Raw genomic sequence first — 16,684 nt, forward strand, 5'->3', positions numbered from 1 at the left:
GCATCAGTCGGGATTGGGAGGGCAGCAAAGCGATTGTCTGTGAAAGTTTTGTAGTCTTCCCATTTTCCCCTTTACCTTTTTGGAGTTGATGAAAGCGTATAATTTATATATAATGATAATATATATGAAAGAAGTATAATTTTAACAAGTATGAAATTCATTATTTTGCCAAGAGAGGTAAAATGAAAAGATTAACAAAGTTAATTCAAAAATTACTCCAATGCGCCCGGGGTTGTAACTATATTTAGTTCTATTCTAAAAAGCGGGTAAAGCTTTTACGGGGTATTTCGTTCTTTTGTGAAAATTGTTGCCTGCTCGCAACGCAAAAGCGTTACACTTTTTGTAAATAAACAAATTTACACATTTGGCGAAAATAAACATCAGCTGACTTTTGTTTACAAATACGCCATTTTGCATCATTGATTGTGGCGCTGTTTCTGTCACGCATAAGCTTGTGTTAAACGCATCTATATGAAAAATGTCTTTGTGTCACGGCCTTTAGTTATTAATATGTAAACTGGTTGTGAATTAAGTGATAAGTGATCTTAATATGCATAATTGCAAATACGCTTGCTCAGGTATTAAAATTTTTGAATGTATGAAAACAGCAAAAATTAGATTTTTTATTTTTACTGACAAAGAATTTAGTTAAAATAATTAAACTAGAATTAATAGATTTTTTTTCTAATTATATAAAAGATATTAAATTAAAGTGGTCCTTTTTATAACTGTATTCTGCGAGTACACCGTTTAAGCGGTTAAGCGCCGATTAAGTAAGTACCATGGCGGAACGATACAAGGTGGGAGCATGGTGACATACCAACAAACATAAATACAATTTCCATGTACTCTGTTTTTGTAAATTCGATGGAAAAATGTCAAAATCGTACTGCGTCGGAAGTTGATGTATCGAATCAAATAAAAACAAGTAAGGAAGGCTAAGTTCGGGTGTAACCGAACATTACATACACAGCTGACAGCTTTGGAGACAAATTAAGGGAGAATTACCATGTCGGAAAATGAACCTAGGGTAACCATGGAATGTGTTTGTAAGACATTGGTTTCAAATGGAAGGTATTAAAAATTATTTTAGAAGGGAGTGGGCCATAGTTCTATAGGTGGAAGCCTTTTCGAGATATCGCCATAAAGGTGGACCAGGGGTGACTCTAGAATGTGTTTGTACGATATGGGTATCAAATTAAAGGTATTAATGAGGGTTTAAAAGGGAGTGGCACTTAGTTGTATATGTGAAGGCGTTTTCGAGGTATCGACCAAAATGTGGACCAGGGTGACCCAGAACATCATCTGTGGGTACCGCTAATTTATATATATATGTAATACCGCGAACAGTATTACTGCCATGATTCCAAGGGTTTTTGATTTCACCCTGCAGAACTTTTTCATCTTCTTCTACTTAATATGGTGGTGTCACACCCATTTTACAAAGTTTTTTCCAAAGTTATAACCAATTATTCAAAAAACCAATCCAATCACCACGTTTCATCCCTTTTTTCGTATATGGTATAGAATTATGGCTTTTTTCTTTTTCGAAATTTTCGATATCGAAAAAGTGGGCCTGGTCATAGTCAGATTTCGCCCATTTTAAAGCCAAGATAAAGTGAGTTGAGATAAGTACGTGAAGTAAGTTTAGTAAAGATATATCGATTTTTGATCAAATTATCATGTTAACGGCCGAGCAGAAGGACAGACGGTCAACTGTATATAAAAACTGGGCGTGGCTTCAACCGATTTCGCCCAGTTTTGCGGAAAACAGTTACCAGCATAAGAGCTATGCCCTTACCAAATTTCACAAGGAGTGGTCAATTTTTGTTTGACTTATGGGATTAAAACTATTCTAGACAAATTAAATAAAAAAGAGCGGAGCCACGCCCATTTTGGAAATTTCTTTTATTTTTGTATTTTTTTGCACCATATCATTACTGGAGTTTAATGTTGACGTAATTTACTTATATACTGTAAAAATATTGAATTTTTTGTTAAAATTTGAGTTTTAAATTTTTTTTTTAAGTGGGCGTGTTTGTCATCCGATTTTGCAAATTTTTACTTAGCACACATATGGTAATAGAAGTAACGTTCCTGCCAAATTGCATCGTGTAATCTTCAGCGACTGCCAAATTACAGCTTGCAAAACTGTTAAACTATCTTCTTTTAAAAGTGTGCGGTCCCAAGCCCATTGTCCAAAATTTTACCAATTTTCTATTTTGCGTCAAACCACCTACCAAGTTCCATCGCTTTATCCGTCTTTGGTAATGAGTTATCGCACTTTTTCTGTTTTTCGAAATTTTCGATATCGAAGAAGTGGGCGTGGTTATAGTCCGATTTCGTTCATTTTAAATAGCGATCTGAGATGGGCTAGAAGGAGTTATATCTCTTCAATAAAATCCAAAATATGTTGCAAATATGTATATATATGTATATTATTATTATGTATGTATATACATACATATGTATATTTTTCAATGTAAGTTTTCACATTTATTTCAAATCAAACGTAAACAAAGTTACAAAAAAGGTACAGTAAACTCAAAAACAAAAATTAAGTACAAGAGTACATAAATGGTACTGTTTTTATAGTTCACTTTATATTTTTTAATAACAGCAATACGTTTTTTTTAAGGCATTGTTAAAAAGTAAGCAGTATTTTTCAGACTGCTACGATGACGGCACGCCTATATGTAGATTCGTCAAAAATACGACTTGCCAAAATGTCGGCCGATGAGAATTAAATTAAATTTTTTCCAATTTTTTTATTAAATTTTGCCACATCATACATAACAAGACAAATAAAATAAAACTTCGGCACACATAAAACAAATTACAAATTTCCCAATACGATTTGCCGAAATATATTTGGAGCCAAAAAGGGGCAAACATTTTGAAGCGGGCCAAAAAAAGAGCTAGTTGCTTAACCGGAATTTTTGGAGCTAAACGCAAAAAATAGGGATAGATCTGGCTCCAAAAGCACAAAAATGGCAACACTGGTAACCACAATAGAGCCGATTCCATTCAACACGGCGTATACAGACCGCAATAAAGCAGAGCTTGACGACAACCGTAGCCAAACATTGGCTACTTGATTAGTTTGAAAGCGGCAGCCGCAAATATAAATTCAAGCAAACAGTAGCGAAAAATTAGAAATAATATCAATTATGTTTAAAAAACGCCCAAAAGGATAATTTAAGCGTTTATTATATGTTATATACTTCGGTAGGCGGCCACCGTGGTGTGATGGTAGCGTGTTCCACCTACCACATCGTATGCCCTGGGTTCACACCCCGGGCAAAGCAACATCAAATAAGGTTTTTCAATTAGAAAAAAAAAATTTTTTAAGCGGGGTCGCACCTCGGAATTGTTTGGCAAGCGCTCCGAGTGTATTTCTGCCATGAAAAGCTCTAAGTGAAAACTCATCTGCCTTGCAGATGCCGTTCGGAGTCGGCATAAAACATGTAGGTCCCGTCCGGCCGATTTGTAGGGAAAATCAAGAGGAGCACGACGCAAATTGGAAGAGAAGCTCTGCCTTAGATCTCTTCGGAGGTTATTGCGCCTTACATTTATTTTTATTTTATTTTTATACTTCTATTTTAAGGCCCAAACACATAAGAATAACTTATTTGACGATCCCCATACAAACACATGCAGTAAACTCATCTGTCAGCGCGCGATGCTGCAGTTGACTGCAGGTGTTATATAGGTATGATGTACTGGCCTACCACACCGAAGGTCCCAGGATCAGGTGATGGTACAGGTAAAATAATATTACTAAAGAAATTTTTTCAAATAGCCTCACTCCTTGGCCGTAGTTTGGTAAGTCCTTTATCAGTGCACGGACTTTACTACTTTATTAGTAAACCAATAGCCACCAAGTCCCAAAAATTTACCAATTTTTCAATGCTCGACTGGAAAACACATACAGCTGCGGTCAAAATCTTAGTAGACATACCTAAAAAAATAAAGGATTGAAAAAGTACCTGTAACCGCTTATATAAAAACAATTGTACTTCTCCCTCTTATAGCCCAAATATCTAACTAATAAACTCCTTAAACAATTTCAACTTTCATCTTGTTTTAATAAAATAAACAAATATTTAGAAAAACTGCAGCGTATTTTGCGCTGTCAAAAACTTAGCAGTGTAACAAATTAGAAGTAAAATTTTGACTTAACATGTTGCATTACCCTTATTCTTTGGAATTGCAGCACAGCGAAGTAGCATTAGTGCACAAGTTTTTGGTATCACTTTTTTCAGCTTCCCATAGTTGAGTATTCGATGTGGCTTGCGTTGGGCTCTAGCCTCCACTAACCCACAAATTTGCAATAGGGCTTATGTCTGGTGACTGTGGTGGCCATTACACGACGTTGATCTGGCTTTCCTCGAACCATCTTTTAACTACTTTGAAAAATGAAACGAGTCACAAGTACTTCAAAGATTTTGAACGCAACTGTATTTTGATCATAAAGTAAACACATTTTCCTGCCGAGGACATCCGAACCAAATTATAGCACTAAACCCAACGATTGCCCAAACTCATCTCCATTTTTTTCCTTATGGTATTTTTTATCCTTCTTGTGAATTAATCAAGTTTGACAGGATTTTTGTCTGAAAGCAATATTTTCATATTTCGTATACCAACAATCTTTTTTTTGAAAGTCCGCGCACTGCCTTTTAATGTATTTTACTTCGATCAGACTGGACCATACATCTATACTGGGTTCTCGGTCATAAAGCGATAGAAGATAACGAAAACGCTGATGACCTAACAATGACGTCCCAATCCGTGTGGAAGAAATCAAAAAGAGACAGGTTTTGCATATCATCCATGAAGCAGGAAAGGCGTTGATACTAGCGCCAGCCTGCAAAATTTCTAAGATCATGTGCGAACAATAAAATTATCTAAAGAAAGACAACTTAAGGGTGACTATGGGCATATTAATTGGACACACCTTCTATCATCACATGCTTATAAGTTCGAGCTGCAGGAAATGGAAATCGTTGAGCACGTTCTGCATTCGTGTCCTGCGCTCGCGAGATCAAAGCCCCAGCTATTAGGGGCGGCAGAGTTCCCAAATCTTGAGGCTGCAATTAAGCAAGGCCCAAGCAAACTTCTAGGGCGAAGTTTTTTTATAACATTAGTCCTGGTGCCTAATTGGCGGTTTTCCGTCTGGTCGTCAAACAAATTCTGGTAACCCATGGATGCATTCAAGCCTATATGAAATCTTTACTGAGCGGACAGGACAAGCTAACCTAACCTAGTAGTGGAAAATTATTACCCTGAATTTGATAGTCATCATGCGAGCAATTTTGACCCAATGAATCCAAACCCAACTACTATTACTATAACTACTGTTCAAGTGTGTTGCATGATCCAATGCGACTAGCGATACATTTAAAGCCGTTGACCGATTTCCAAAAAATAAATTTACAGACCATATATGTATATGCACAAAATTCAATTTCCTCTTTCTTCATTTATAGGGCGATTCGCCATTTGGAAAATCGGATGCCTACATAAAACTGGAAGCGCTCGGGGAGGGTTCATATGCCACAGTCTACAAAGGCTTCAGCAAGTAAGTCAAGCATTAAAACTTTTTAAACTTCTTTTGAAAACAAAAAATTTATTTAATCGCATAACCTTTAAATATATTAAATGCCTTATTACAAAAGCAATGATGCAAAAATATTAGGCAACCAACGAACAACGCAAATCATAAAAAAGGCAAATCCTTTTGATTTTACCGAATATTTTTAACTGGCTGCAAGCTTTTTATATGTCGCTAATGTCACATAAAAGGACTGAAAAGCATTTATTAGAATAAAAATAGGATGAATGTTTACATTGATAGGGCAAGTATTAAAGGAGAAGAAGAAGAAGAAGAAGAAGAAAACGTAGCAGTAGATTCATTGGTTACGGTTGCTTTGTTGATTGCTTGGTCTCCTCCCACTACAACTCGCTGTTTGAAAAATGGTTTTGCATTTAATTCAATTTTTATGTGATCCCTTTTCGTTTTGTGAAATTGACCCTTTAATACTGTTTGGCCTCAGCCAAAACATCGAAAAGTAGAATGAAAGTCTATGAAGTAAATACGCAAATTATGAGTATTTGTAGTTATAAATTTTACATGTTAAAATCATAAGCCTAATGATAAGGAAGCGAAAAGTTTGTATGTTGCCTTCATTTCGCATTTGTTTTTTTTTTTTTTTGTTTGCTTTCATGCTTTATCACATTTCCTTCTGTGACATTAAAACGCCCAACTCCACATGCGACGCAATCAATCACAATCTGTACAAGAAATTTTGAGCATTGGGTTGAAGGAGGCGGACAATGGCGGCGAATTTGGTAAGGCCATAACGGCATGTTATAAAGAGCTAATATGAGCGAATAGAGGCGCAAGTCTGCTGACGTAAGCCTGCGCAAATAGGAAAGTATTTGAGGCCCATTAAACTGAAATTAAACAAATCGGTTAACATTCGGTTGATGGATGTTTGGTCACATCATATGACGCGATATGAAACTTTTAAGTTAGATTACATTGCATTATGTGATATATAGTATTTAAAACACTAACTAAAATTACCAAATTTACATGAATTTAGTTTTTGTTGTTGCCGTAATGATAAAGACAATCAAACAAATTCATATCTTACAATGTGATATGCAACCTTAAAGATAGCTCACATTTTTTATGAAACTTTAAAGTCAGGTCACATCGTTCGATGTCATATTGAATCTTTCAGTTAGGTCACATTAAATTTAAATTACAAAATCTGATTTGTATCATGTCAGTTTTGGTGCTTTGTTGTTGCAGTTGTAGCGATAAAGACACTCACAAAGTAACTTGACATGATGTGATATGAAACCATCATGTCGTATGATGAGATATGAAGCTTTAAACTTCCAGTTAGGCCCCGTCGCTAAATTTGGGTCAAATAAACGAGCAGCCGCTTTGGCGATCATAATGGGATAGAGGGTAATGAAAAGCAGATCGGTGGGCGAAGGTGGGAGCTTTATTCGATGAATCGACGATAGATGTCTCAACCCACTTAGCAAAATCAAAAGGAGACAGGAGTGTCATATGAGCTATTAAGCACGAAAGCAGAAGCGCGGGACTGCAAAATGTCTAAGATCGTGTGCAAATCCTTCGATACCTCATTCTAACCTAACTTAGTCGGCTGTAAAGAAAGACAGAACATATGTACGCAATAGGAACGGGCTCAGATCATTATCCTATTAATAAAGTGTTTAGGAGCGACTTTTACCATACAATAAACAGTAATCTGAATGGGATTGAAGACAATCATGCGATCTACACCATTGTGCGAACCTATACCTTTCGGTAGGTATCTGTTCATAGAGATTAATGGGATTATTAAACGCTACAGTAAGGCATAGCTTTGTGATGCAGCTTCAGAGTTGCGTGTCACGCCATTACTTCTGGCCTGCCTCGCGATCCTAACTTTGAGTTATTTCAAGTGTCTCTTTCACTGGACCGCTAGCTGTTCTTTCGCGCCTTACGCCTTTTTCACTGTATATTGAGGATGGATTGCCAAGGAGCATTTAGTACTCTTCGCCCCATCTAACTAGCTGCAGCTTCCCCAACGAGATCACGGACACTTCTGCGTTTTCCACTTCCCACTTATTTTAATCCCGAGTAATCGGGAGCAGTTTTATTTTACCTACCTCCTCATCCTTATCTTCGTTATACATTTCTTTTGGCACCCAGCGATATAATATCCCTTACTGAGTTCGTATATCCGCTATCTGATAGTAATCCAATAAGAACCGTTCGCATAATTTCCTTGACTAGGGCGTTCAAGTTCTTGGTCATCGACCACTCGCAGCTCCTCTTTTTCGTGGCACAGTTTGCGTACAACCAGCTATAACACTCGGCCGCATATTCGGAAAAGAACTCAAGAGAGGAAAGGTAGCTTTAGCTGCTATGAATCCTGATCATAGTCACAAAAATTGTCTGCCCATCAGTTTACTTAATAAAAGCAGATTCTCTCCTAGGTCTTCTGATATCGACGGCATCATGCATATTTGTCAATACACGACCAAGAAGATTTCTTGAAGATCCGTAATCAGCCCATACATTGTTTATCTCAACACACGCTGATGGCAGCTGGATAATGACTTCCTTATATTGGGCTTGCCCAAATCCAAAATAAGAAAGATATAGAGTTACATTACGCTTCTTTGCATCAATTTTATGACAACCTTTAAAATTTGATACATAGTTCATACAGTCTTCCCTCGTACATACTTACATCACCCATATCTGCAGCTACTTGATCTATGGTCCTCACTTTTAATAAATAGTAACAACTACCTACTCCCGTCCAATAAGGGTTGCTCCGTCATGACATCAAACATTGAGTTGACAGCTACAATAAATATGCCACTTAAGTTCAGTCTTCTCTAATAATTTCTTCACTTCATCTGTAATTGAAGTTGTTGGTTGCAATGTGGCAATTTTTTATATGTAGTCCTTTGCTTGCTTAATAGGGTGTGAGAAATTACTCATGCTATGTCATTGTCAAATCAGAGTGGTCATTCTATAGGCATCATAGCTTCAAGTCATCAATCAGCTGGCTTTATTTTTATTTTTTATTTCTTATTTCAAAAGCAATTCTAGTTTTTACTGTTGGAGTGTAATTTGAAGATAAGTGGCATTAGAGGAGTGAATCTCCTTTCAAACTTTCATGAATATCTCGCAATTTGTCTAAGTGAACCAAACAGCGAATCGATTGTAGTTTGCTTCTTTTCGCTAAATGTGTACAAAAAGTTAAAGTATAATGTTAACCGAATGCAGCTGATTTTCAATATAATATACATATTATGTATTCAAATTGCTGATGTCTAAGGCATCCTAATAGCTTCATTTAAGATTGCTAATAAATAGGTTGTTTCAATTAAAGTGATATCATATGTATATCATATGATGTAATGTTGAGTGCTAAAGTCTGTAAAATAATAATCGCCCGTCCCAATGTCTGAACGTCTAATCACCTGAGAAAGTTTTGATTTCTTCTCTGTTGACTTGATACGTTGATGGTGATTTGATACGCCATTTTAAGTGTGATTTGATGTTGTATAACATGAACTGATGTAAATGGAGTTGTTTGAGTACAATATATATATCTTTTTAAAAACCCTTCGTTTCAACAACAACAGCTTATGCGATGCAATTGAGGTTTTCTAAGTCTGATGACGTCTAACTTTAAAGCTTTACGAGACATCATTTGACGAGACCTAGCTTTATGTTTTCTAAACGCATAGTTTGATGTGACTTAATGTGGTTGTCTTTATCATTACAACAATAACAGTAACAAAAAATGACATCACGTAAATTTTATTTTGTAATTTTTATTTGGATTTTCGTTACAACAAAAATAATAACAAAAACTGACATGATGTAAGTGAGAGTTTGATATCACATGACACGATGTCATAACTTTATAGGTTTGTCATCACACCATATGAAATGAGCTAACTTAATATGATAAAATTTGAAGTATTTGATATTTAACTGGTACATAGTTGATCCCATTCTCATGGAAAGAAATAATCTCAAATTTTTATGCAGCAGCCACAATCTGTGCTAGTTTATTCATTATTTAGCTGAAGTTTGTTTGTTACTTCTCGAAAAATAAGAAAGAAAGAAGAAGGTGCTAGGAAGCGTAACGTCAGATCGAAAAAGTGAAATAAATATCTTTATTTGCATTAAAAAACGTTTGGTCAAAAAAGCTTATTGCCAATAAAAATCTAAGAAAGAAACAACTTTTTGTTCCAGCTACTCTAATTTTTATATGCCTCTCCTTTTCTTTTCTGTAATTTTTCCTTGCTTTAATGTGTACATAGTTTTTTATGTAACGGCCAATTCTTTGCTTGCCTTCTACAATCTTTCAAACAAATGATTTCTCGGATATTTGAATTTTTTTCAACTTCGAAACTATTTTTTTTTTTTTTTCTTTTTTTATTTGCTTTTCTTATTAAGATTCACATAACCATTACTCACGTCCCATCTATTCGCTTTCCTCTTCATCACACTTCGTCGCCATGAATTTTCCGCTCTTAATAATTTCCTGCTTAGCTCCAATTGCTTCGTTTGTACACATCGTCCTTGCCCTCGTCTATGCACTCTATTTTAATGTGCTGAGCCACTCGAATTTAGTTTTTGCTCTCGTTTGCTCCATCTCTACCCCAATTACTGTTGCCTAGAATTGTCAATTTCTCACAATTGTATGAATTTCATGAATGATTTCATTTGGGTTTCTGTTTCCGCTTTTATTCTTTTCACTCCTTCCTTTCGCTTTCCACTTCCGTTTACTCATTATGCATACAATGACTAACTTGTTTTTTCTGTTCAGTCAGAGAGTTTTGCATAATATTTTTGTTTGTAATTTCAAACAGTTGTTGGTTTTGTAATTTTTGCTTGTAAAGATTTGAAGGAGTTATTTGTCCAAATACCGAATAATTTTGATTAACGATATTTTATTTATTGATAACAAACTTTTGTTGCGCTTGATGAAATGTCGCTGTGGCTGGCTTAGTTATAAAGATGTCAAAGTTTGAGAACTTACATAGCGCAACAAAATTTAATTCCATGAACTTTTGTTGGATTTTGGAATTTTTAAGGTTTGATAATAAATTTCTCAAAAGTTAGAAAACTATTTTGAGCATGATAACGAATGTCAACTGGAGAACCATCAACTGCTCAAAGGCTGAAGAAATATTTCTTCGATGTTTCTTGGCTATGGAATCTCAATACCCACTCCGTTTTGATAGTTGCGATCTGGGACGTCTGATCGAAAAATTAACAGGTGGTTATTTTACCAAAAATTAGTCCCTAATTAGTTACGAAGAGAACCAATTTTGCGCGCTTTTCTAAGTGCTTTGTTTTAGGTGCTTCGCTAAGTTCCCCTGATGTTATTGAAGCATCCTTATAAAAACTGACTAACAGTTCACTAATCGAAATACGACTTAGCTGGTATTTTGTCGCTAATTAAGTGCGAATGGAAATCATTTGGCACACTTTTCTTGCACATGCCGATGAGTTTGCAATCACGTTATGGTAAAGCTAAGGCTCTGGCCTTTATTTTACCTAAAAGATTGAGCCAGAAATAATATATTATTTGGATACATGCAAAAGAGCCATTGGAATGCTATCCTTCAGCTCCAGAATTTGTCGGTAAATATACTTTTGATGAGATTGTGAAGACCATCCTTTTTATGAGGTTTAGGGTAGTCAATTACCTTTAGTAAGAGTAAAAGCATTAATAGTTGGGCTAAGATGAAGATAAACTCCTAAAACAACTGCAAGCGGGCGCTTAACATCTTTCTCGAAATATATACAGACTTCTGCAAGAGGGAGTAAATAGGTTTCGTGTCCGCAGTATTAATGGGACATCATCTTACATAATGGGATGCCAGTGCGTTTGCTGATGAGAAGGAAGGCCGAATAAAACAGCTTCCCTTGGGCTGTCTGGTCTGTTGCAGATTAAGACACAGATTTTCTAACGTTTCTTCTCGTTAGTTTAGGCCGACTTTAAAAATCGTTTCTGTGCTTAATTAGGATCTCCTGAGCCTTAGTATACCCCTAAACTGTTGATGAAGAGAGATGCTTAGCACAGGAATGTCAGAGAAAGGTAGACTGAGATTAAGATGTAGACAGGCGTGAAGGGAATAAAATAAATAGTTATGCAGATACGAACTAAAGAAAAAGGCATAAAAGCTAATGGAGGTCGAGATCTAAATAGATATGTATATCAATCGGAACTCTCCAGGACTAGTATCTGATGGTACTAGCCCAAATGTGGATTTCATTCGCCTAGGCGTAAGTAAGAGCTCCTACTACTAGGTAAGAGTTTTACGACTAACATGCCTTACCGCTGGCAAATTCTAAGCCTCTTACTTGTTTGGTACAACTTGGATTGATCTGCGCATCCGAATTAATAATTTTTGGCATAACAAAGGACTGGCCTCTGTGTAGTACGGTTGGGAGGCTAATAGTTATTTTGGTTTGATTTTAAATTCAATTCAGGTGCAAATCTCACCTAGGAATGGCATATCCTTTCTGAAAGGGGTCGAAAATGACATGAATCTAGGCATAAATAGATCCCTAGTAGGACTGATTGATTTACTACTTAAGAGAAGGAAAATACTTTCAACGTTGGGGAGCTCTGAAATAACACGTTATACAGGGGGCAAACCTCAAGGTGGTGGTGTTCTTTCCCCGCCTCTAAGAAACCAACGGTGAAATCGCTATTAAAAGATACAACTCCCACCTTTTCGGGAAGATAGTGGGATATGCTAATCTCTTGATTACAGAGGTAAAGTGTCTCTCTTTGTCTTATTTGATGCAGGTACCATTGATGTGAGGTTTCCATGTGTACTCGATAAAGTGGAGATTGTAAATTCCACCGTTAAACCTAACTAAATGGTGTGCGCCTTAATCTGCCCAATTAGGCGAAATTTTTGGGAGTAGTTATGGGAAATAAGCTGAACTGAAAGGACAAACACTATTTAGCGTCAAAAGAAAGTATATATTGCATTATATACGTGTAAAAGAGCTATTGTTAAAAAATATGGGGCGTCACCCCTAATATATTCAGATGGATTTATACCGCGATTATTCGACTAATACTGCTCTATGGGATAATCTGGTGGTGCCCGGCTTTGAGCTAGGCTTCAAACCTAAGTTTTCTGTGAACAGTGCACAGATCAAGTATGATCGGCGTAAGTGGTGATCTAAGAAGAACGTCAAGCTAAGCTTTTCAGATCATTCTTGATATTCCTTTCTTGGGTCTGACAGGATAACGAGCAGCGCAACGTCAGCACTGCATTTAAGTGAGTCGCGCAGTTAGAGTATTAAAACCAAGGAACACTGTAGCATACTAAGCACTTATAGTTTTCTTCGTCGAACCACAGACGCTTGTGCGACCACAACAGTTGCGGATAGCAACCTTATGATAAACAATCCTAGCCAGGATGATTGCGTGAAGTCGGATCGGTGCTACGATGCTGATGGCAGCATTTCCATTCACCCCGACGGTTTTAAGTTAACTGGTAGGTTTGGAGGAGGGCTAATCTTTATCCTTAGCAACAGGCAAGCGGCTTTTAAATCCCTTGGCTCTTATTCATTCAATTCCGAGCAAACGCCAAACTTCTGCGTATCTCATCAGGAGATGCCTCACAGAACCGTGCAAACCTCTTATGGGTAGCGGAACACAGGGAAGTTGAGGGAAACTGTATTGAATGTTCACCACATTAAGCAAATGCTAAAAGAATTACCGAAGCAAACCTTAGAAAAAAACGGCATTTTAAGAGATCTCGTTAAGGTTACACTCGAAGCAGGAATACGCTGTCTTGTAGTCCTCGTTTCTGGGTAATCAACGCCATGTCGTGGAGTGCGTCATCAACGGCTTGGTCGCCCAAACCTTTATGGCTCGAAGAGGAGAGGTAATAATGCATTCTTAATGGTAACACAACGGGCGTCCTAATACTGTCCTCTGTGAGCCTCCGCGGCAGCTGCTTCAATATAGTCTGACCTACTGAAACCCGTCGCCATTTCTTCAAACGGTCGGTTATTCAAATTTCGTTGGTGCCTTAATGCAAATTTAGTCAGACTAGGTTCCCCGTTTACTTACTTTCTTAATTGGCTCTTAACCCTTTGAGCGGCTATGCCGTCCAACAAGCCAAACGAGTCGTAAACCTAAACAAAATTCTGTTACAATTTTTCTAAGTCACACAAATATTGCAGCAGGGGTAGGGGTAGTCTTCCTGTGAAAAATTTATGCGAGCACCAGATGTGACAGCTTGTCTGACTGACTAAATAACTAAATAAATAATGAAATACCTGTAAACCTGTGACACTTAGCTTGTTAATTTCCAGAAGATAAACAAAATACAGAAGTGAAACTTTAACATAAGAAAGTAAAAACAGAGAAAGCAAGGACGGCAGAACGGTTGTAGAAAAAAAACTAGACCACTGACATTGATAAGATACCAAAGGATGAAGAAGGTGATATAGATTCTATTAGATTACTAAGTGAAGACAACTGTAGAACTCGAGAAGAAAAAAAAAGAAAAATACTGAACTAAATCCAAAACAAAAGTGTTAAGAACTGTGTCAACATCGTTTTGAAGCGTGGCGATTGTAAAAGCAGCTCCAAGAACACTCACTGCTAGCTGAGGCAAGTTGATGCTAATGCTAGAATAACAGCTTATCTACTGTTGTTGTTTGTTAACACTTGAACCAAGCTACTCGAAATCTCTTGGCTTTGTCTGAAACAGTAAGCAGCTTAACATATAGACGTACATATTTATGTGCATACGTAAAAACATATACATACATATATGCATAATAGATATATATATATATATATATATATATATATATATATATATATATGTGTGTGTGTGTGTAGAAACGCTTGCATATCCTTTAAAACTGCTTCTCAATTAAGTACAACGAAGCCACACTTGATGACACCAAAAGTAGCTCTCATAGAAAAAGGCGCCAACGCTTGATATTCATCAATCACTTGGACACATATTGAAGTGGGGTGTAAATATGTATGTCTATAAATAGATATTAATAAAAAAATCTAAAGGTTTGACACACAGAAGAATGATGCGGAATCAACTTTAGAAGTCACTACTGATTATCTTCATGGTTAACTCAAAGCTTTAAAATTTGTTTGTGAATTTTCGAAAACCTCACTTTCATAAGTCCTTCAAGATATCTGTCCTAATATATCTCTCAGAATTATGAACGATATCTTATATCGCAGGAAATGTAATTGGAGGGATGTAAGAGCTTTTTGCTAATGTGAATATTGTGGAGCGAATGAAAGCCCAAAGGTTTTAACGGCTAAGTCAAGAGGAGATGGAAAATGGCGATAGAGGACTTGAACTCCCTTGTTGGGGAGAAAAACAGGATAAGAAATATCCCTTGGTGCTCCCAATCTCCCTAGAGGCGATATTTATCAAAACCAATGAATGGTCCGTAGAAAGGAGGAAGATACCTATAAATGAAATGAGCTTTTAAGTGACAGTTACGGTTGGGGACACACGTATGCCTTACAGGTGTGGTTAAGGCTATGGTTACTGTAACTGTAACGGTTTCATTATGCACGTTAACGAAAATGGTTACAGTTGTGGTTAAAGTCACCTTTACGAAGCCAGTTGAGTTGACGTTTTTGGCTTCGGTTATGGTTGTGGATACAGAAGCGTATGGTTATGGTTGCGATTATGGTTATTGGTTTGCTTATTTATTGCTGCGGTATGGTTATGGTTAAGGCTTGGATGCCTGTTATGCTGCTGGGTAAAGTTATAATAATATAAACGGTTATAATTATAGTAACAGTTACATTAACTGCTAAAGTTCCGTTTTCAGTTAGAATTACGCTTATGAAAAAGTTACAGCCACGGTTATGTTTATGTTTACAGTTACGATTTCAGTTTATGTTTTGTTTATGAAAATTTTTACCGTAACAGTTGCGTTTTCAGCTATAGGAATGTTTCCATAAAATAGTTACGGTTACTGTTACAGGTACGGTTTCAGTTATAGTTGTATTTTAACTTTTAGTTTAAGTTTCAGTTTAGGTAAAGTTATAGTTTTAATTTTAGAAATGGAACTAGTTGTTACGGGGCCGTATCGATTTTAATTTTAGTTATGGCTATGGAAATAGTTACCGTTAGGTTTACAGTTACAGTTTCAGTTTCAATCAGTTTAAATCATAGTTGATATTAGTTTCAGTTATGGGAATAGTTGCTGCTGCGGCTAGAGTCACGTTTTCAGTTTAAGTTGTGGGTATGGAAGCAGCTACGGTTACGGCTACAGTTAGAGTTTTAGTTTGAGTTGGAATTTCAGTTTCAGTTTAAGTCCATCGTTAGTCTAAATTTTAGTCATGGAAACAGTTGCGATTACGGTTGCAGTTACGGTTTCAGTTATATCTATGGTTATGCAAACAGTTACGGTTACGCTTACACTTACGATTTCAACTAATTTTTGGTTATGTAAGAGTTTCGGTTTCTGTTATAGTTATGTTTATGGATAAAGTTACCTACGGTTACGGTCACGCTTACAGTTACGTAACTTTTCTAAATTTTTCGCACGGATGAGTCGTGAGTACAAGATTCCCATGAAAGATACTGTTGTACAGTGCTATTACATTTACTTCGATATAGTAGCATTGAGTACTAACGACGCCCTTGTAATCGCTACCAAAGCCGCTTGTGGTTGTCTTATATGTATCGCATTAAGTGCATTTTTAACCAGCATTAAATGGTGTTATCTGCCAACGGTTTTAGATAAAGAACTAAATAAACACTCATAGAGAGCTCATAAAGCAGAAAAAAATATGCCAGCTAAACACCAACAACAATATAAATTGCTCATAAAATATACTAGGGCTGAAGGACATCAAATCTTAAGATACATGCTCCGCTTTTTTATGGGAAAAATGCTTGAAAATCTAGAAAAATAAAAATTTGTCACATAAACTTAATAAGAATAACAACCTTATTAGATATTAAGTATTATGTGTATATATATGTGTGCATGACTTCTTGCGCAATGTATTAAGAAATATGTGTATATCTACTCATATTAGTTTGTATAGCAATATGTCTATTTTTATGATTATAAGTAGTGGAATTTTAT

At 36.3% G+C, this 16,684-nt stretch overlaps 1 protein-coding gene across 16 annotated transcripts in view; it reads left to right on the forward strand.

Annotated features, from left to right (window-relative positions):
* The window catches only part of Eip63E (cyclin dependent kinase Eip63E), a 733,437-nt gene that overhangs the window by 641,700 nt on the left and 75,053 nt on the right, over positions 1 to 16,684 (forward strand). For all 16 annotated transcript variants that reach the window (XM_067787451.1, XM_067787449.1, XM_067787458.1 and 13 more), the window contains one exon: positions 5,493 to 5,584. In XM_067787451.1, coding sequence (XP_067643552.1) covers positions 5,493 to 5,584 — 92 coding nt within the window. The remainder of the gene's footprint in view (positions 1 to 5,492; positions 5,585 to 16,684) is intronic.

This window comes from Eurosta solidaginis, chromosome 5, assembly GCF_040869045.1.
Source record: "Eurosta solidaginis isolate ZX-2024a chromosome 5, ASM4086904v1, whole genome shotgun sequence".
Lineage (NCBI taxonomy): Eukaryota > Metazoa > Arthropoda > Insecta > Diptera > Tephritidae > Eurosta > Eurosta solidaginis.